The 21,900-nt window shown below is 40.6% G+C and overlaps 2 protein-coding genes across 11 annotated transcripts in view; one reads left to right on the top strand and one right to left on the bottom strand.

Moving 5' to 3' along the window:
- Nucleotides 1–13,902, bottom strand: part of Fgg (fibrinogen gamma chain) — a 119,488-nt gene extending 105,586 nt beyond the window's left edge. For 5 of the 8 annotated variants that reach the window (XM_031374187.1, XM_031374181.1, XM_031374182.1 and 2 more), the window contains exon 1: nt 11,435–11,528. Coding sequence is in view for 2 of the 8 variants with exons in the window: in XM_031374179.1 (XP_031230039.1) it covers nt 11,435–11,501 (67 nt within the window). In the remaining 6 variants the exon portion in view is untranslated. Of the gene's footprint in view, nt 1–11,434; nt 11,562–13,540 lie in introns of those variants that run through there. The other 3 variants (XM_031374179.1, XM_031374178.1, XM_031374185.1) reach the window with 3 other exon arrangements.
- Nucleotides 13,903–14,478: 576 nt separating this feature from the next.
- Rbm46 (RNA binding motif protein 46) overlaps nt 14,479–21,900 on the top strand; it is a 61,717-nt gene continuing 54,295 nt past the window's right edge. For all 3 annotated transcript variants that reach the window (XM_031374175.1, XM_031374173.1, XM_031374174.1), the window contains exons 1-2: nt 14,479–14,521; nt 21,807–21,845. In XM_031374175.1, coding sequence (XP_031230035.1) covers nt 14,494–14,521; nt 21,807–21,845 — 67 coding nt within the window. In that variant the 5' untranslated portion in view covers nt 14,479–14,493. The remainder of the gene's footprint in view (nt 14,522–21,806; nt 21,846–21,900) is intronic.

The raw sequence follows: 21,900 nt of genomic DNA, 5'->3' as shown, positions 1-21,900 counted from the left end.
TGCACACATTCCCACAGTCCCCACACTCCCTGGAAGACATTGACTCCCCGCTCCCTGTTTAGATGAAGCTTCCTCCTCCCCACCCTGGGTCTATAATCTTCCAACCCCACCATGGGCTGAGAGGTTGATTCCAAGTTTATTTCTCACTTGTCATTTTCTTGGTGAAGAATAAAATAACTCTTTACTACTCAGTTTCTGGGGCATTACTGGTTTCACAATTCTGAGTATGGGGAAGGGTTGTTTCGGGGCAAAAGGGAAACACTATTGTTAGGTATCTTGTTAAAAATTAGAAGGCCAGGGTCTGCAGAGATGTCTCTGGACTCACTGGCCTTGCAGAGGACCTGGGTTCTCTTTTCAGCATTCACATGAAAGCTCACAACTGCCAGTAATTCCAGTTCCAGGTGATGTGACATCCCCTTTGTATCTCATTTGGCACCAGGCATGCATGTGATGCACACACACAAAGACATTCACACACATAAAAAATTAAAATAAATCCTAAGGAAATAAAAATTAGAAAGAAGCCTTGAAGGTCACTGAAGATTGGCCACTCTTATGAGTTTTAAAACCCAACTCTGGTATTCCTGGTAACACATTAATTTTAAGAAAAGAGAAAGCATTACAAGTGCCTTTTGACAGAATTTGGAACATCATTTAAAAGAAAGAAACATGGAGGCAGCAAGGGCTTGTTGAAGCCCTAAGAAAATGGGATTTTCTCCTGGTACAGCAAGATTTTACAGACTTTTTCTTTAATTAAAAATAATCTGCTCTGTAATATGCTTTTGCTTAAAAGATTGGGATCTAAGTTATACCTCTGGCCCTGGTAAAGAATAAAGACTAATATTGTCTCTTTCCTAAGAGTTAATTAAAAAGAACAAAAGAATTAATCCTAATGGGCCTGTCAATTACCTGGGAAGGAAAATGCTCTGTCTATTCCAGAGTCTTTAGAAAGCTGTGTACCATCCACCTAAACATGCAGGTCTATATGATGGTCAGTGGCTACTGTCCTCAGTCTGTGAGAGCATTTCCTCTGCCATGGCTGCTGTAGTCACTGCTTACTCTCAACTCCTTTTCTTCTATAGTAAATATTGGCCATTTTCTCTACTGTGCTCTGTGTCTCATCTGAATCCATTCATCAGGGAACACAAGGACAGGAGCCCAAGGGGAGGCCAGAAGCAGATCTCTATAACACTACTAATTCTGAAGTAAAAGAATCTCCCATTTTTGGGCCATTCCAGGCACAGGGCACAGTAACCATAAAGGCACACAGCCATGTTAGAGCACCTAACACAGTGTAGTCCATACAAACACTAGAGAGTAATGTTTTGGTGTTTAAGTTGTGCTTTCATAAAGAGACATTCCTTGTCAGAATGGCTAAGGTTAGTAAAACAAGTGACAGCTTATGCTGGCAAAGATGTGCAGCAAGAGGAACACCTGCTCATTGCTATTAGGACTGCAAACTTACACAGCAGCTATAGAAATCAGTGTGGTGGTTCTTCAGGAGGATAGGGGTCTATGTACTTCAATATCTAGCTATATCACTCTTGGGTATATACCCAAAGGATGCTTCATCCTATCACAGACACTGCTCAGGCATGTTCATGTAGCTCTATTCATAATAGCCAGAAACTGGAAACAACCTAGATGTCCTTTAACAGAAGAATGGATAAAGGAAAGGTGTTCATTTACACAATGGAATATTATTGTGCTGTTAAAAAGAAAAAAAAAATCATGAAATTCACAAGTAAATGGGTAGATCTAGAAAAACTCATCTGGATGAGGTATTCCAGACTCAGAAAGACAAATATAGTATGTATTTGCTTATATGTGGATATTGGCTGTTAAGTTAATGGTAACCAAGCTACAATTCATGGACACAGAGGTTAGGTATAGAATTAGGAACTAGGGTGGCAGATAGATCTCATTGGGGAAATAGAATAGTTAGGAGTAAATGGGGGTCTGGAAAAGGAGGACCAAGTAGGGAGGGGGAGGCAAGAGGGATATGAAGAAGGTAATACTGGGAGAGAAATCTAAAATAAAAGGCCATTTGAGGGGAAGTAATGGGAATCTAATACAGTAGAAGCTTCCTAAAATATATACATATATGAAGGCAATATGAATGAAATCACCAAATACTGGGGGAGGCAATGCCTCAACTGGCCAGCTTTTGTAACCAAATGAAGCTTCATGTCTCAGGATTGGGTTTCATCTAATTGAGTTGTTGGCCAAAGAGGTCCCTTGGGAGTCCCCAAATAACCCAGGTTGTTGCCAAGACTGTCAATTTTTCTCCACAAACTGACTGCAAAGCTCTGTTGCTTAAAACAATACCTATACACCTCACAGAACATGGGAAAGTCGACCTGGTGTCTATATAGAGTTTTCAGCCCTATGTTCTAGTGCCCTTGGTACAGGAATCTGCATGTTATTTGAAGAGAAACTGGAAACTCTTAACCTACAAACCCTGATAGGCAGTGGTATCCTGCCTGCAAGATATGATAATGCAATGACTGCATAAAGCTTATTGGAATAACCTGATTTCATTTGAGGGCCACTCCATGAGATGGAACTCATACCCAACCCTGCTTACGTGACCTGACATTAGATAGTCCAGTGACATAGGGTAAAGCCAAATAATGCTGGTCTAAAAAGTGAGAGAGGGAGAGAGGGGAATGGAGGGAAAAAGGGAAGGAGGGAGAAGGAGGGAGAGAATGTGGTGATAAAACTACTCCTGATGACATTGTGTTATCCCCATAGAACAATGCCTTCCTCAGCCATCATTAGAAGTTTCTTCCTACAGCAGATGGGAACAAATGTAGAGATGCACAGATAGACAATACACAGGATGAGAGACCTAGGGTTATCAATCCCTAAATGGGATGTTTTAAATACCTCCCCTCAGGGTTCAGGGAACCCTGTGGAAGTAGAGTTTAAAAGCCAGAGGGGATGGGGGACACCGAAAAAACACGGTCCTCTAAATCAACATGATCTAAATACTTATGAACTCACTGAGACTGAGGTAGCATGTACAGGGCCCGCAAAGGTCTGTACCAGGCCTTTTATGCATTTACTATGTGTATATGTAATATATATTATGTTATATATGAGTATATATAATAAATGTAATATAATATGTAATATGGCCTCAAATTTAGTGTTTTTGTGGAATTCCTGAGTGTGTGACTAACTTGGCCTCTGATATCTTCTTGTGCATTCTTTCAGGCTCTTTTCCTTCTGCTTGTTTTGTTCATTCTGGTGTATTTTATTTTGATTTATCTTAATAAATATTATTTTATTATTATCTCTTAGTAGCCTGTTTTTCCCCTAGAGACAGAATGTGAATGGATACAGATGGGAGAGGAGGTGTGGAGGAACTGGGAGGAGCAAAGGCAGGGGAAAACCATAATCAGAATATACTATGTGAGAACAAAAATCAATTAAATAAGAGGAAAAAATCAAAAAGAAAGAAGAAAGAGGTGTTTATCTTTTCCTAAGCAAGCACCCATCTTTGTGAAAAAAAATCTGACTCAATGATATTACAATCTGAGGGCAATGTCTCAGAGGCTCTGTCTAAGGAATCTGAAGTCAAGACAAGCATCGCTTAAACCTTCTGCTGCCTCAGGTGACTATTAGGGATGAACATTTGGCTAGGATGTAAGGGAGAGAAATGAAAGCACTATAGGTAATTATTTAAAGATACATAGGCAAGTGGGGTGTGTAGGAATCCATACAGGGTGTAGTGGCTTGAATAAAAATGATCCCCATATATTTGCATGCGTAGTTCCCAGTTGATGAACTGTTTGGGAAGGGTTACAGGGCGTGGCTCTGTGGGAGGAGGTGTGTCTCTGGGCGTGGGCCTTGAGGTTTAAAGCCTGGTCCAGACCCTATGTATCTGCCTGCTGCCTGTGGGTGAGGGTGTAGCTCTCCGCTACTGCTCCAGCACCAAGCCTGCCTGTCTGTGTTGTCACACTCCCTGCTGTGATGATAATGGACTGACCCTCTGACACTGTGAGCAAGCTCACAATTAAATGTTTTCTTTCATAAGAGTTGCATTGGCCATGGTGTCTCTACACAGCAACAGAACAGTGACTAAAACTCAGAGAATATTCACTTTTCCCTGTTCACCTTGCTATTGCTCTGATATTCGAACAGCTACCTTTACACAACACCTATTTTGTTAATTCTAGGTAGTAGTGTTATAATCTTGATCAAACATTAAGAAAACAACAAAACGTCACGAATGAATACATACTTCTTCATAACTCTCAATGTTAATGATCTCAATTCTTCAATGATAAAACAAACTAGTAGAGTGGATTAAAAGTAGCTCCCTATCTATTTCTTGCCTGCAAGAAACAAAACTCAATAGCAAAGAAAAGCAAAGTCTTAGGGCCCAACGCTTGGCTGTGAGCATCTGCATCTGTCTGAGTCAGCTGCGGGTAGAGTCTCTTAGAGGACAGACACACATGCTTGGCTCCTGTATGCAAGCATCACATAAGATCAGTAATAGTGCCAGGGTTTGGTACCCAGCCCATGAGATGGATCCCTAGTTGTGCAGGTCACTGGTCAGCCATTCATTCAGTCTCTGCTCTATTTTGTCCATTTTGACCCTGTATTTCTTTTAGACAGGAACAATTTGGGGTCAAACATTTTGAAGGTGAGTTGGCATCCCCATGAATCCACTGGGGTCCTGTTTGGCTACTTCAGGTTCCATCTCCCCACTTTTAGGCATTTTGGCTAAGGTTATTGGGATAGGACTTTCTAGATGTTCCCCACACCCTCTTCCAGCAGCTGCATATTTTCATGTATTCTCCCTCTGGGCTTCTTCCTGTCTCCCCCTATACCCGATCCTGCCCTCCTCCTTCTCCTCTCTCCCCTCTCTATCACCCAGGTCCCTTGCTTCCTCCGCCTCCCATAATTATTTTGTTCCCCCTTCTAAGTGGGATTGAAGCATCTTCACTTGGACCTTCCTTCTTGTTTAACTTCTTAGGGTCTGTGGGGTGTATCATGGGTATTCTGTACTTTTTAGCTAATAGTTACTTATCAGTGGGCATGTCCCTTTGGGTCTGAGTTACCTCACTCAGGATGACCCCTATAGAAGAGTTAGGGGAAGGATTGAAGGAACTGAAGAGGATGGCCACCCCATAGGAAAGACCAACAGTGTCAGCTAACCTGGACCCCTGGAGCTCCCAGAGACTAAGCTACCAACCCAAACCATACACAGGCTGGTCTGAGGCCCCTGGCACATATGTAGCAGAGGTCTGCCTTATGTGGCCCAGGTCTGTAGAGTCTTGATGCCTCAGGGAGGTGGTGTGTTGGGAGGGAGCACCATGTCAGAGGCGAAGGGGAGGGGGTAGGGGATGGGGGAAGAACTCTGTGAGGGGGGACCTGAAGTGGGAGCAACATTTGGGATGTAAATAAATAATAATTAAAAAAAGAAAAATACTTCAAGCAAATGGAATTTGAAAGCAAGGAGATACAGTTCTTTCACAAAGAAGACTGAAAACAAAAATTAGAGATTTCATATCAAGAGTTATGCTATTCATAAAGTCTCATCTGGTTTTCCTTTCAGGAAAACATTCTCCCTGGAGAATGTACCCTCCAAGGCACAAGACCAGTGGTTCTCTACCTTCCTAATGCTGAGACCCTTTAATACAGTTCCTCAGGTTGTGGTGACTCCCAACCATAACAGTATTTTCTTTAATATTTCATAATTGTAATGTTCTAGTTTTGAATCTCAATGTAAATATCTGATATACAGGATATCTGATATGCAACCCAAAGGCTTCTTGACCCACAGGTTGAGAAGCACTGCTTTAGACTCACCTTGGTCCTCCTCAGCTCCTCAACCCTTTTTTAAAAGGCTGTACACAGCCGTTTTTTTTTATCCTGTGGCCTATGAAGCTGGCTTGTAATAAACTCTTAAGAGACCTCTTAGAATAAGAGAGAATAGCCCAGCCTGGCAGTGGTGGCTCACACCTTTAATCCCAGCACTTGGGAGGCAGAGACAGGTGGATTTCTGAGTTTGAGACCAGCCTGGTCTACAGAGTGAGTTCCAGGACAGCCAGGGCTATACAGAGAAACCCTGTCTCAAAAAACCAAGAGAGAGAGAGAGAGACAGAGAGAGAGAGAGAGAGAGAGAGAGAGAGAGAGAGAGAGAGAGAGAGAGAGAGAGAGAGAGAGAGAATGAATAATCCAAGGGACTGATAAAAAAGAGAACATAACTCATCTGAGAATATAATAATTCCAAACATACCAAATATCACTACATCCATGATTATAAAATAAACACTGCTGGAAAAAATCCTGATCTCAACAGAATATGGTGGGTCATTCAATACCTTATTCTTAATCATACAGCAATGCCAATAAATAGCACCTCAGAGACAATATTGTCTAAATGGACTTAGTAGATATCTGAAGAATATTCCATTCAACAACTGCAGAATTAATGTTCTTTTCTGAACATTAATTTTCTATGGAATTTCTCCAAAGTGTTTTTAGGTATAAAGTAAGTCTTAACAAATACCAAAAAAGAAAGCTTCTTTTACTCTGTCTAATCATAGGGTAATAAGATTTGATATTATAGTGATGCTCCAGAAAATATACAGGTACTGGAGACTGAACACACCCTGAGGGATGAATGAATCACTGGAGAGAAATCAGGAGCTAGAGCTAAAATCCCTCGAGCAGAGGAACATGAAAACACAACATACGGAAACATAAGGATACAAGGAAAAAAGTTCCAAAGGGGAACTTACAGGTACAAATGCCTACATTAAAAACTAGAAATGTCTTGAATAAATAATTAAATAATGTTCTTCAAATTCTTAAGAACTAATGGGAAACACATAGACTTGGTTCTTGGAATAAGACTGACAAGCCTTAGCCAATTTACTCAATGACAAAGAAGACCAGACAGAATTAATAACATTATAGATGAAAAGAGAGACAGTTTAATTGTTACCAAAGACATGCAGGGATCATTAGGGCATACTTTCATGTTTCTCAAATAAACTAGAACATCAAAATGAACAGGATAAATTTCTAGACATATATGACCTCCCAAAATTTAAAAGAGGATTACACAACTTAATAGGATCTATAAGGAGTTAGGCAATTGATGTGGAAAGAAAATGTGTCATGGTTAAAGAATCCTGGGCTCTGATGGATTCACCACTAAATCACAGAGTTTTAAAGTAAAGCTAACACCAGTTGTTCTGAAACTGTCCCTGTAATGGAAAGGGAAAAGAGGCTACTAAACTTACTTTATGAAGTCAGTATTGCCTTGATGATAAAACTGGATAAGGATAATAAAAAGAAAAACCAAACAAAATAAACAAACAAAAATATGTACATGGTTGTCAGAAAATTATCGGTCAATCTCAGTAATCAGCATGGATGTTAACATTCTTAATAAATATTTGAAATCTGAACTCAACAACACATTAAAATGACCATTCACAATGACCAAGCTAGCTTCAACCCAGGAATGCAAGCATGGTTCAATATATAAAGATCAAAAAATGCAAGACAGAATATAGACTCAGGACAGCAATCACAGGGTGATCTTAATTGGATGCTGGAAAGGCTTTTGACAAAGTTCAATATTCCTTCATGATAAAGTCCTGAAACTAGCACTAAAAGAAGCAGATCACAATGCACTAACGACGACATGACAAACCTATAGCCAACAGTACATTAAGAGGGAAAAAGTAAATGAAACGTCTCTAGTCACAAACAAGACAAAGGGTATTCACCATCTCCATTCTTACTCAACAAAGTATTTCAAGTCTTCCCTAGAGTCAGAAAGAAATAAAAGGACTGCAAATAAAGACCCAGCAGTAATGCCCATTTCATAAAGCAGGTCACATTATCCTCTGTAGCTTGATAGGGTCCCAAAGCTTTAGCATTGTGGACCAAGCCATTCAATATGCTGCTGCTCCTGGGAAGCCAGGGCAGAGAGGTCATAGTCAGCTGTGCAGGGAAAGGCTTTCCAGATGAAACATGCCTGCACATAGAAAATGTGTCAGGATGCAGAGTGGAAGGTAAGGATGCTGAATATTTGGGACGGTCTTGCTGGAAAGCCACATAGGCAGGTCTATTCTTGTGAAGACAAGCCTCTCTGCTTCATCGGGGTTTTCTTGGCATCTCTTAAATGCCAGCCTGAAGGGTACCAGCAAGCAGGAAAAAACAAGACAAACCAACATCACATCCTAAAGATACTTTGCAGAGTACAGTCACTTCTGTGCCTTTTCTTAGCCTGTGATTATAGTATTAGTTTGGAAAACCGAACACAGAGGACTGAACTGACCCCCAACACCTGTATCTGCAAGCTTGAAGTTGATGACTATATTTTCTATTACAGTTATCTTAGTGTGCTCACTAATAGAACTGCACATTCTTTTTTTTTTTTTTAGATAGTTTCTTTATTTACATGTAAATTTCTCCTTTCCCAGTTTCCCCTCCAAAAAACAAAGAAACAAACAAAAACGACAAAAACAAACCCCTGTTGCCTCCCCCATCCCCATGCCTGCCACCCCACCCTCTCCCACTTATTGGCCCTGGCATTCCCCTACACTGGGGTACAGAACCTTCACAGGGCCGAGCTCCTCTCCTCCTACTGATGATTGAATTTGCAATCCTCTACTATACACATGCTGGCAGAACAATCAGGCCTCTCCATGAGCAGTCCTTGGTTGGTGGTTGAGATCCTGGGAGCTCTGAGGGTACTAGTTAGTTCATATTGTTGTTCATCCTAAGGGGCTGCAAACCACTCAGCTCCATAGGTCCTTTCTCTAACTCCTTCACTGGGGACCCTGTACTCATGGATGGCTATGAGCCTCTACATCTGTATTAGTCAGGTACTGTCAGAGCCTCTCAGGAGAAAAACTGCACATTCTTTAGAGGTGTTTCAAGTGCTCACCTACCTTCCACTCTGCATTCTGACATGTTTTATGCACTCATTTTACACACACACACACACACACACACACACACACACACAGTAAAATTTAAAACATGCCAAAATGCCACTTTCTTTCAGTGTTACAATTTTTTTATGTCTATAAACAAATAGGAAAGATTTTTCACTTATAATTCTCTACAAATATATGTTAAACATGATTATACAGTTGGCTGTAAGCCACTGTGGAGGTGCTGGGAATTGAACTACTTGTTAACTTGTTGTTAAGAGCAACAAGTACTCTTAACTGCTGAGCCATCTCTCCAGCCCCACATTCTTATCTTTTTGTTCCTCTATGAACAACAAATTCATATTGAGCATCTAACCACAAAGCACATGTTGAACCTTTGATCACTGTAAAAGGGAAAGTGAACCACTAGACCTCGGCAGCCCACAAGAGGCAAGAGCAGCACTGTGTGGTTTTTGCCACTATTTTGCCTGAAGGGCTAAGGGTGATTTTTTTTGGCTGTTGTTTGTGAGAATAATAAGAAGGAAAGTTCCGCTCTGGGTTGTACACTGCACAGGAACTCTTTGCCTTATCTCTGCATCCACGACTCAGTTTCAAATCCTCACTCTAAGGACTGGCTCTTGGTTTAAGATACAAAAGGTGTTTCCTTTGTCCTCCTACATTTACTGTTATTCAGATGAGAATCTTACCAAGGAAAAGCTCTGGCTCACACCAGTCTGAAGTGCCACTCCTTTCCAGGCATCTACCCACTCCCCACGTTTCCGTAGCCCCCACCACCCAGGCAGCAGAGTGTTCAGGGTGCTACCACTGATACTGCTGCTGTCTTTAAAAAAATCAGTTTTGTCTTATGTTTTCCTTTGTATCCACTGTCACGCAGGAATGCAATTCACATGATTAAGAACAAAGAAAGCCGGACTGGAGAGATGGCTCAGCGGGTAAGAGCACTGACTGCTCTTTCAAAGGTCCCGAGTTCAAATCCCAGCAACCACATGGTGGCTCACAACCATCTGTAATGGGATCTGATGCCTTCTTCTGATGTATCTTAAGACAGCTACAGTGTACCTACATATAATAAATAAATAAATCTTAAAAAAAAAAAAAGAACAAAGAAAGCCACATTTATTTGGAAATGACTAGGTCTGCAACCTGGGAGGCAGAGATTTACTCAAAGAGACATGAAATGTGACAGTTGAATTTAAAACCTAGGATTGCAAGTGGGTAGGTAGTTACATCATGCAGTCAGGATTATGAAGATGCTGAGAACACCAAGCGGCCTTGTAAAACAGGACTGGGTGTAATCGCAAGCATCTGGAAAGCCCAAGTAGAACCTGGTAAGGAACCTCAGCAGAGGTCAATAGCAGGGTTTCAGAATACTGCTAGTTTGGGCTCAGGGGAAAGGTCAACACTCTTGGGGGTAGGGGTGGGGTTCAAAGGTTAGTTTACCAAAGCACAGGGTCTTGCTAGAAAGCTGGTCCTGACGGCCTGCTGGTTCCACTTAAAAGCCTAGAACACCTGCCACTGTATTTTGGGTTTCTTCTATGATACCACTATCTAATAAGGGCGATATTATCAAACATTATTTCCAGATCTATAGGAGTAAAATCTACTGAGAAAAAAGTTTGGGTAGTTATTAATTATTTATTTAACCCACTAACTTTTGTGTTTCATGATAATTTATTTACATTGTGCTACCATATTTTTTCATGTTTCCTGGCTTTTTTATTGGGTCTTCCCTGAGAGAATTCTTTCTGATGAAATAGGAGGCTCCTGCTTTGTGTCAGGCTTCCTTCTGATTGGCTGAAACCATTGGAAAATGATGTCAGTCTTCACTTTCTTGAGTATAAGTAGGTGATCCTACCTTCCAGCGAGGATCTAAAAAGTATGTTGGGCTGGTCAGAGGACTATGTAGATGTGCTCAGTAGGTTAATCTAGAGACTGCAAGTCTCCATCTTTGAGCAGCAGTTTCAGGCTCATAGTTCCTCCTGCACAGTAGTTTTTTCTTTTATAATACTTATTATAATTATAAAATTCTTATTTTAATTCTGATAATATTTATTATAGAAGCTCTTTGTGGTTTGAGCATGAATGAGATATATGCGGCTCATCTGTTCAGTGTTTGGTCCCAGGGGCCAGTGCAGTGCTGTGATTGGAGGTGAGTCTAGCTAAAGAAAGTCTAGCTGGAGGTGTGATTCTGAAAAGCATATTGGGTCTGAGCCTCTTTCCGCTTTCCATCACAGTGAGAAGTCTTTGCAACATGTTCCTGATGTTAATTATTAACTAGTATAAACCAGAGAAGCCTGGCTTCATCAGAACTCCCTTCAATTTGTACTAATGTTTACTGAGGCTCTGGCCATGGGTTTGATACCTTGACATTGATCCACATACAAAGACCTTGATTTCTGTTTTCCAGCCATGAAAGCAAGACTGTCAACCCTAGGGCAATACAGATAGGACATAAAGATGCCTCATTTCTGTTACCAGAAAGCCATCGCTGAAGCACCTACCTTCCCTTAGAATCCTCTTGATAATGGCTCCTGGTTCAGTGATGGGAAGTTCTGTGCATTTTGTCATTCTGTTGTAGAAAAGTCTCACACCACCAAGAGAGAGTGGGCCAGTGTGCTGGAATTCTAACTGTCACACCATCATAAAAAGAAAAGAAAACAAAACATACACTTTTGAGAGGGTATCCTCTTGACTGAAGAGTAACCAGAGCAAAGTAGGGCTGTTTCCTGTGCAGGAGCTCTATACTCCTGCTAAGACTTCTAGAAACACACAGTCGTCGCCATGTTTTTGGATCTTTGTCATGAAGACCAGATACGGATGGAGGAATCTCTAGCAACACACTGACCTTTATATAGAAAATTCACCTTTAATTCTATCAGGCCTAAGCTGGAAAGAAAACATTTTATAAGGACTTCCCATTACTTTTCTTACCTTTGTGGGTTTGTATTTTATAGGACATTTAGGAAACTAACATCTAAATAATCCCAAAGCTTGTATTTCATACAGGGAAAATAGACTTACATACATCCAAGCTATTCTAACCAACTATTTTACACATTCCTTCCATTTTAAAAGATATTTATTAATTTTAAATTATGTACAGGTGTGTGTGTGTATGTGTGTGTGTGTGTGTGTGTGTGTGTGTGTGTGTGTCAATGTGGGTATGTGCCCACAGAGGCCAGAGGTGGCCTATCTCCTACAAGTGGAGTTACAGACCATTGGAATTGAATGTAGGCCCTCTGGAAGAATAACAAGAGTTTTGTTCTTAAATGCTGAACTATTTCTCCTGGCCCCTTCCACTGTTTAACCTTCTCTTTCCATGCCCATAGTTAGCATAATTTCCAGTAGAGCTGCTGACAGATCTTTCTTCTGCTTTCTCTTTCAGCAAAGGCTTATCCTGCTTCTGGCTTCTTTCTGGTCAAAAGAATACCTACATTTCACATCTTTCTTCATTTTGTATCATCTTTCACCATAAAGCTTCTAAAAATTTCTACTTTGGAGTCTATTCTTAAAGAATTCTCATAGCAAAAAGGTTTCAGATGTCCTTTTCTTGAAAAATTAAGAAATATAGGCTATTCCTTTGTTTTTTGGTTGCAGAAGACACAAGTCTTTTATAGCAGTCAATGAAAAAAATACATCTGCTAATAAAGTTTGCTCAGTTTCTTTAAGATTTTGAGGGAAAGGACATATTCTGTAACTTGAGTCTTTAACATTGTCTTCCTAAAGCAAGTTTCTAAGGCCTCACTCTAATGACTTTTATGAAAATCTTGTTTACTTGACATCCTTTATTCTATGGATGGGGTGTGAAAAGAGAACACACTGGAAATGCTAAGTAGTCCCCCAGGCTACCTCCAAGACCGCTTTCACATCTCAGTAAAATGTCGCCACCTACTGGCTCTTACAAGCGTCTGCAACGACGCTTAAAAATTAGCTAGTCGGTAAAAGAAAGTCTGTAAAATTCATTGATGTAAAGGACAAGGCGTAGACATGAAAACGAAGAATGTGAAGAACCATTTTTTTCCTGGAGGAAAAAAAAACCCCAACAACAAACACTGTTTAAGAAACCTTCCTCTTGCAGTTTTTGAGGTTAAAAAAAAATCTTAAAAAACAAAGCCAAGCAAATAGATGTGGCTCAGGTTTTCAACTTGTTCGGAATATACTGCGTAGAGCAGAGTTTAAGAATGACTGCTTTCCGAGTTACCAACCTGCCCCTGGTATAGTGTTCTCCTTGGGGGCCCATTTTGGGATAGTACGTATCATGAGCCGCTTGATATACACGTTGTGTAAATGTCTACAGTTCTCTGTAAAACATGCTATAACTTGGTCAAAACAAAGCAAAACAAAACAAAACTGTGAGAACCGACGAAGATGCCCTGGAATTGCTTTTGGCTCGTAGAAACATAGAAGGGCTAAAACTCTGATAACGTTGTTTATCATCCCACTCTCATCATATATGTTTTAAGGGGGAATCAAGAAATTTAGGAGCTTTAGAAGCCACCTCTCCCATCCTCATTTACAATAGTTCCCGTGGCTGTTTTGCATCAGACCAGGGAGTTCAAGATTTGCAAACTCCATTCCACAAGACAAAGAACTTTTTCTCAACCTACCTACATCTCCCTGAAGGGGAGGCACTGCAAGTTCACATTGTAACTTGTTTAGTAACGCCTTCGAGTCTTCCACGAGCCAGACTTCACTCGCCGGGACTCGCTGTTCTCCTCCCGATTGGCCAGCGAGCGTGCCATTCCAAGACCCCCTTCGCCTGTCGCGAAAGGGCCTCCACCGGCTTCAAGCCTCCGTCCCACCTCCTCGCCCCCACCGGCGGCCGCTGATTGGTCGAGGTGGGGCCACTCCACGTGAGGCACGCGCCCGAGGCGCGAGGACAGCACGAGCGCCCCTGGCCACGCCCTGCCCCGTCTGGCCCCGCGGCAACTCCTCTGATCACGGCTTCCGCCCGCCCGCCCGCTCGCCCGCAGCGCTGATCCCCCCGGCTCTGGCGGCAGTTTGTGCTCGTTGGTCCAGGGATTTTTAGGTCTGGCCTTGGAAGACTCGACGGGGTGAGGCGGGAATGGGAGCTGCGGGGCGGGGGTGACCGGCAAACCGCTGCCAACGGCCGCGGTCGGGGATGCCCTCGCGCTGGCCCGGGGCGCCACGGTCGGGCGGCGTCCGCGGGCTGGCCTGCGTGGCCGCCCCGTCTACAGCGGCTCCAGGGGGCCTCAGGCCTCCTGCGTGGCCGCCCCGTCGACAGCGACTCCCGGGGGCCTCGGGCTCCCTGCGCGGCTGTCCAGTCGACAGATGGTCCGGGGCCTCGGGCTTCTGGCCGCCGCTTCCGACCTCGCTGGCCTCCCGACGTCGTTGCGTCCGCTCGCCGCGCCCCCCCTAGTTCCTAGCGGGCCGGGCCCTCGAACTTTTCGCCGCCCCGACTGGGAACCGGCCGGGCCGCCGAGGGGATCTGCGTGAGTTTGTTGTCGGGAGCCAACTGCCCGACGGGCCCGATAACGCTCGCAGTGCAGCCTGGGGTGCGGGAGGACCACGGAGCAGGTGCAGGGGATTCCCCGGATGGATGATGGAGGCTCCTGGCCTCCTGCAGGGTGGGTCAGCTTCCCGGTGAATTCCTGAGGGGACCCTAGTGGACTCGGAGAACGCACCCCGTTTAGCCTTCTGGAATTAAGTTAAAACCAGGAAGCAGGATGACTATACATGTGAAAATCGGCTAATTTAAATAACTAGCCATTTTCATTCCAAGGGTCAAGGCAATGAGGTGTTCGAGAAACTTCCTTTGTAGTCTTTTCGGAATTGAACTTACTTAAGCGCCCAAATAGGTAGATTTGCTTTTAAGTATACCTGTTTAAAGGAGTGCCCCTAACCACTGACTGTATGCCACCGAGGACATTCATATCTTGTTAGTACAGTATTTGCCAAATACCAGCTGATGCCTTATTTCCTGCGTGTGGCCATGTTTTAAGTGCTAATTTTCATATCAGAGTCTTTGACTTTAATATTAATGCCAGAATTATAAAACAGCTCATGTAAGGTGCAAACATCCTTATAAGGTAAGAAATACTAAAACCAAGAATATATTCAAGTGTGTATGGGCGAAGTTCTGCTTTTTAGCGTTCAGTGGTATTATTTTTTTGTTGGTGAAAAACTTAAGACATACCATAAGTTAAGAAAGGGTTGCAAATAAGTAATTTGTGTAAATTTAAATTTTGAATGCTGTTACTTTTGTATTGATGGTTGGCATGGTAAAAAAAAATGAGGGAAAATGTGGTTTCTGTATTCAAATTAATAGGACTACAAATGATACCATAGATGATAGCTATTGTCTTTAGTTAGGAAAGCATTTATAGATATCTCTCATAAATTAAAAGAGCACAAAGCTTTCGTGTTTAGTATTTAAAATATGTTTGCAGTGATTTGAAACAAATTTTCCATGTGTGAGTGCAGGGGCTTGCGTGAAAGTTGGGACAACTTTCAGTTGCTTCTCTCCCTGGTTGGGTTCAAGGGTGGAACTCAGGTTCTCAGGTGGAGTAACCCACTGCATATTGTGACCACAAGTGATTTTTCTAAATAGTTCGCTTCTTTTTATCATCCTAAATTTAAGTCGGTTCTACATGCATGAAATACCTAGTACTAAAAGTTTTAAACATATTTCACCTTTGCAATCAAACACACTCATTTATAATAGAAATAGTTTAAAATGAAATAGAAGTGATCTGTCTCTAAACTTGTATTTATAAAATGTTTTAGAAACATAGGACCACATTTTTTTTTATTTTCGAACATGTTGTCTGAAGTACCCTATCTTACTAAAATAAATATTGCTCAAAATTGGCATTGGCCAGCTCAGTAACACCTGAGATAACAAATCTGGAATTTAACATTCACAAGATACAAATCATGAAAATAGAATGTGCTTTGTAGAAAAGGGGTTTTGTGTCTTAAATTATTAAACTACACATAATTTAAAGACTAAAACTATATAAGGTTCTCCTTTATAGTCTGAGAAATTTTTGTGATAATGCAGATGACGTTTTAGTTTAAGTTAGACTATAAATAGAACAAAGCCCTTTAGACTGATTATTCTTTCCTATATGTTTTGAAATAATTATTTACTCGTCTGTTTTTTCACTGTATTCTTTTCGAAAGACAATACAAATCTGAAAGATACATAGACATATATAGTGTGTAATATCTGTGTATGATGTGTGTGCAAAGGAGTACATGCCTTAGGAGGTGCTGAAGTTGCAGGCCATAGACAATTTATTCCTGAATTATAGGGAAAGGCACACATTCAGTGCTAATAAAGGTTTGAGATCCTTTTCAACTTCTTGTTTAAGTTAGAGGAACCTAAAAATGATAAGGAGAGATGAGATTGTGTCTCTTATTCTGAAACAAGCAAAGGAAGACAATGAGAGCTGTTAGTGATGCTGTAATTTAGTCTTTAAAATATAGCATTATTGTGTGAATAATCCCAGCAGTTGAGAGGCTGGGGCAGTTCAAGGACACCCTGGCTAAGTAAGAAAATTCCTCCCTTGCAGAATTTCACATAGACATGAATATATAGAGAGATGAATATTCAGATTCAGATTATGTTCATGGGTGGGTCTTCTTTGTCATGATAGAACAGTGTGGAGTAAGACACTGAAAACTTCTGGTTTTAATCACTGCTCAGACTAGATGGCCTTTTTTGCTTGTTTGTTTGGTTTAGTTTTAGCTTTTGTTTGCTTTTTAATTTAATTTTATTTATTTAATTTTACAGGCAGGGTCTTACTGTGCATATCTCTGGCTGTCTTGGAACTCCCCAAGTAGACCAAACTGCCTTCGTACTTACACAGATCTGCCTTTTATCTCCAGAGTGCTGGGATTAAAGTTAGTGCCACCAGATCAGGCCAGACTAGGAGATTTTACAAGTGTTTTCTGATTTTATCTGGACAGGTGGATGCTATTTCCTCTGTGTGTGTTGTTTCCTCAGACATTGGCCACCATTTACTTATTTATTTTGAATCTGGGTTTCTTCATTGAACTGGAGCTGTTTGGTTAGCCAGCCCCAGAGATCTATCACATTTTTTTTTTTTTTTTGTATGGGTTCTGGAGATAGAACCCAGATTCAAGAACTTTTCTGATTGAACTGTCTCCCTGAACAATTTTTTTTTTTAATATGAAGAGTAATGTCTTAAGGAAAGTTGGCAAAGTAGGCAATTTGATGGATAGATTGCAAGTGGGTAGAAATGTTGAAGTGGGGCAACATTTTCATAGACAAATACCTAATGTGGTTATCTGTTCTCACAGTTTATAATTTTACTCATGTTTGTCTCAGTGATTTTAAGTTAGCAAGAATGGTATTTATCTCATAGGAATATTAAAAGGAGTAAATGGGATATCATCCAAGTCATGTGAAATCATAATGTCTCTTCATTTTCTTTACTGAATATGAATCGTAACAGGGTACTGTGTGGTACTAGGGAAATAAAGACTGTACCTTAAGGTCTGGTGGGGTCTGAGGGAAGAGACTGTCGAGTTAGGAGAGGAGGGGATTGGTTATCACAACACTCTGAGAAATACCTAATTTGAAGTTGGAGCTTTGTCTTGGAGAGAATTAATAGTAAGAAAGTCAAAGGAAGTAGAGGACACTCATAGTGTCAGTGAACATCAGGGATGACAGATGAGAGTATGGCACATCTGGGAAATCATAAATAAGTATGCATTGTGTTGGGTACCTAAGAAATGAAGTTGGGAAGGGAAACTCAGAGAAGTCCATTGTAATTTTCTACATGTGTTGGAGTTTGTCTTTAAGGAACATTAGGAAGCTAGGCATGGTGAGCTGTGCTTGCAATCCCAGCACTTGGGAGGGTTGCTGTGGGTTGAGGGCAAGCCTGGGTTGCAGAGGTAGTAGCAAGATCCTGTCTCAAAACAAACATAAAGAGAATCTGCCTGAGAGAGTTCTTACACAGAGAAGTGAGAAGAAAGGTCTATTTTCACCAATGATGGCAGTTTTTAAAGTTTCTTGTAAATTACTCCATAATTTTTATATACACATGTAAAAAAATTTCTGAATGTATACATACTTATCTAAAAAACCAAACATTTACAGTTGGTAGTATGTACAATGTACAATGTAGTGAATGCCTTGTTTTCTGTAGAGTGTTCTTTCAAGTTTTTCTATATTCAGTACACACAAAGACATGATATTCTTTTTTGAAAATTTTTGTAAATTAAATTTATGAATATTTGGCTAATATGTATGTATGTATACTCGGAGAGAGAGAGCAGGAGAAAGCCTCTGATCCCCTGGAATGGAAGAGCAACAAGCACTCTTAACCACTGAGCGTGTCTCCTGCTCTAGGCATGTCATTCTTTAATACACCTCCAACATGCCACTGTATAGTTATATGATTATTTTTTAACTCAGTTTGTGCAATCTGTTGATAGTTATTTGTAAGTTATTGCTTTTATATACCGTAACCATTGAATTTGTGCATATCTTTGTATACTTGGGCAATTCTATCTGTAGCTTACATTTTTGGGTTACCAAGTACATGTGTATTTTGTATTTTATAGAAGTTGCCAAATATTGTTATAAAAAGTTGCTGGTTTGAAATATAACTGCAAACAGTTAATGGAACGTTGTTATTTTTTTCTAAAGTTTTTGTTGGGATCTTCAAGAAATGTTTTAGTGCCTGCTATAGGTACCAGGGAAAGTGTTGATGGGTCAGAGATCAGGCCATAGGAAATCTGTGGCTATTTTGTTTGGTTTATAGAAGTCTATATAGTTTCCAGTTTTTAAATTTGAGAAATTTCACATTAAAAATCTGAATTTATGGCTTCTTTTAAAAAAATCATAACATTTGTTATTTTGGGGTAGCATAGGTTCTTTCCCTGTTGCTGTAATAGAGTATGCTGGCAATATCAGTTTAAAGGAGAGTTATTTAGCTCACATATCAGTAGTACAGTTCATCTTTCAGGGAGGTGAAGGAGGCAGCAGTTTGAAGTGGTTGGCTACATTGCTTCTACAGTCAGCAATCAGAGAAGAGGTGAATCCTCTCCTTCATTTTCCATAGTTCATACAGTCCAGGATCCACTTAAAATTGAGATGGACTTCTTAAATCAGTTAACACAATCCAGATTATTCCTCCAGAGATGGATCTTGCAGGTGACTCTGGATACTGACAAGTTGGCAATACTACCCACCACAGTGGGTGAAGGTACTTTTCTCCATGTTAACAGTTTGCTGGGGTTGAGTAGATATTGCCCTTTTCACATAATAAACAAACTACAGTTGAATATGACTCACACTACTTCTGGGGGCTTTGAATTTGCCCTTTAAACATTTGTTAGACTTTGGATTGATCATTTAATAGATACTCAAATTTAGTATGTCCAAAACTGAGCTCTATCTACCCATAAAATCTGGTCAGTGTTTCTCTTTTAGTTCTCTGACTCCGAGTTTGCTGTTATCCTCGATTTTGACTCATTCCATGAAGTCTGAAAATTCTCTAGGGTATACTTTTACACAAAGCTGTCTCTTAAATGTTGCCCCTCAGATTTTGTCTCTGTCACCTTCATCACTCCATAGTAGTAGTCCATAAGACTGGACAATCAAATTATTTCTGTGCTCACAATTTTCAATGATTCTCATTTAATTCCATACGAAATTAGTTGGTCACCCAGCTTAAAGGCAAATGTGCCTTGGTGGTGGTTACTGTCCTGAGCACTCTCCCTACTTTCTTATGTTCTTTTTGCTGTATATCGTACATGGCCGACACGCTTATCCATTGTCTATCTCTCTGTCTCTCTGTTTTTCTCTCTCTGTCTCTTTCTGCCCCTCTGTCTGTCTGTTTCTCTCTCTGTCTCTCTCTCTTCCTTTCTCTCTGACGCTGTCTCTCTATATGTCATGTTCTTACCTATAGGTGTATGTGTAGGTTCTCTGATTCTTAGATGAAAACTTCCCTGTTTCTTTTCTCCATGAGGCCCAACCTGGCTATCCTGTTTAAAATTGTACACTGTTCTCTAGAGGAATAGAACCAGTAGAGTGAATATAGATCCAAGTACTAGATGAGCACTATGGTGGTAGTCTCCCTTGCTCTAGACCAGAGGTTTTCAACCTTCCCAAGCTGAGATTTTTAAATACAAATCCTCACGATATAGTGACCCCCAACCATAAAATTGTTTTGTTGCTACTTGTAACTGTAATTTTGCTACTGTTAATGGATTATAAATATCTGATATGCAGTATATATGATGCCCTAGAACAAACTGGTGACATCCTTTCCAGTCCCATCCTCTCTAGAACTACTATGAAACTGTGCTCCAGGGTGTGTAGTCAGTTGGAGTTTGTATTTGTTGTGTCACACCTACACCACTTTGAGAAATGAAAGTTGTTTCTGAAATACAGTGCAACCTATATCAATACTGTGAACACCTAAAAAATAAATGTACATGGGCGGCGGTGGCACACACTTTTAATCCCAGCACTTGGGAGGCAGAGGCAGGCAGATTTCTGAGTTCGAGGCCAGCCTGGTCTACAGAGTGAGTTCCAGGACAGCTACGGCTACACAGAGAAACCCTGTCTCGAAAAACCAAAAAATAAAATAAGATAAAATAAATAAATAAATAAATGTACAGCCATTCTAATATTTATCAAAGAAGAAAGGCCAAAATTGAGGTGCACTGGCTTAAATTTTTTATTTCTTCCATCTTAAAATACTAACCATAACTCTGCTTAGCTTCTAAGATTACACAAGATTGGCCATGATCAGGTGGTATGGCCAAGGACTAAATGGAATTCTAACAATGCTATATACCACAGTGGCCTGGTTTCCATTTTGTAATTAGGAAGATTATATTTGCAGCCAAGAAATTTTTCAGTGTGCTCTCCATAATATGAATTTAAAATTTTTGTAATTATTTATAATAATGCTATGTGAGAGATGACTACAATGTTGATCATTAGGAAATGCAAATATGGTAATTTTAGAAATTAAAATACAGTAGGGAGTTAAGTCAATTGGAAAAGTACTTGTCATGTAGGTATGAGGACCTAAGTTTTATCCTAGTAAAAAGAAAAAGAAAAAGAAAAAACTGGACATGGTGGCATGTACTTGTATCTAGCACAGAGGAGTCACATGCAAGGTTGGTTATTGGCTTCCAAATGCATACATATGCGTGAGCATGCTCAGCACCACACATGAAATCATATACATACATATGTACATTTCATATAGGATGCTGAAGAATGTTCCTATTCATCCAGTTAATGAAAGTCCCTTAAACTGATGCAAATGAGATATCACATTGCTGCTGTTTCTTCTCAGATGACTGGTACTTATATGTTTCTATCCACTCTGGTAACTTCTAGTAGATACAGATGGGCAGATATGAAGGCTTTGTTTTTGGAAATTGTTGAAACTCTTGAAGATTGCTGAGAACATGAAGGTCATGTGTATCTGACAAGTGTGCTATTTGTACTCACAGAAAAGATACAGTTGGGCCATATAAAAGAATTACTTAAAACCCTGGCTGTGTAGATTGGCGGGTAACCTTGGATTCATTGATGGAAGTGTATTTTGCTACTTTGTGGGTTTCTTTTTACCTAACTCTCACTTCTGATTTCTCATTCTTTATTCTGTTCTCCTTTTTCACCCTTTCTCCTACTTAGATTATCTAAAGGTACTGCTTAATAGAAGAGTAGCTTGAAAAACAATTTTCCAGTTTCTGTTATAGTGAAGCTGGAAACTGCTTTGGCAGACCTTAAAGAGTGAAGGTTAGTCACCATACTTGTCAGCCACAACTGTCTGGCTTCATGCAATCCAAAGAAATGCTCTCTAGACTCCTGGAGCTGTGCTATGAGCTTACAGTTATTTGACTTTGTTTTAGGAATTGCAGCCATGAATGAAGAAAACGCCGATGGAACAAATGGATGCAGTAAAGTACGCACTGGCACTCAGAATGAAGCCGCACTACTGGCTCT

This window comes from Mastomys coucha, unplaced genomic scaffold (assembly GCF_008632895.1).
Source record: "Mastomys coucha isolate ucsf_1 unplaced genomic scaffold, UCSF_Mcou_1 pScaffold16, whole genome shotgun sequence".
Classification (NCBI taxonomy): domain Eukaryota; kingdom Metazoa; phylum Chordata; class Mammalia; order Rodentia; family Muridae; genus Mastomys; species Mastomys coucha.
This window is presented reverse-complemented; position numbering and strand designations above follow the sequence as displayed.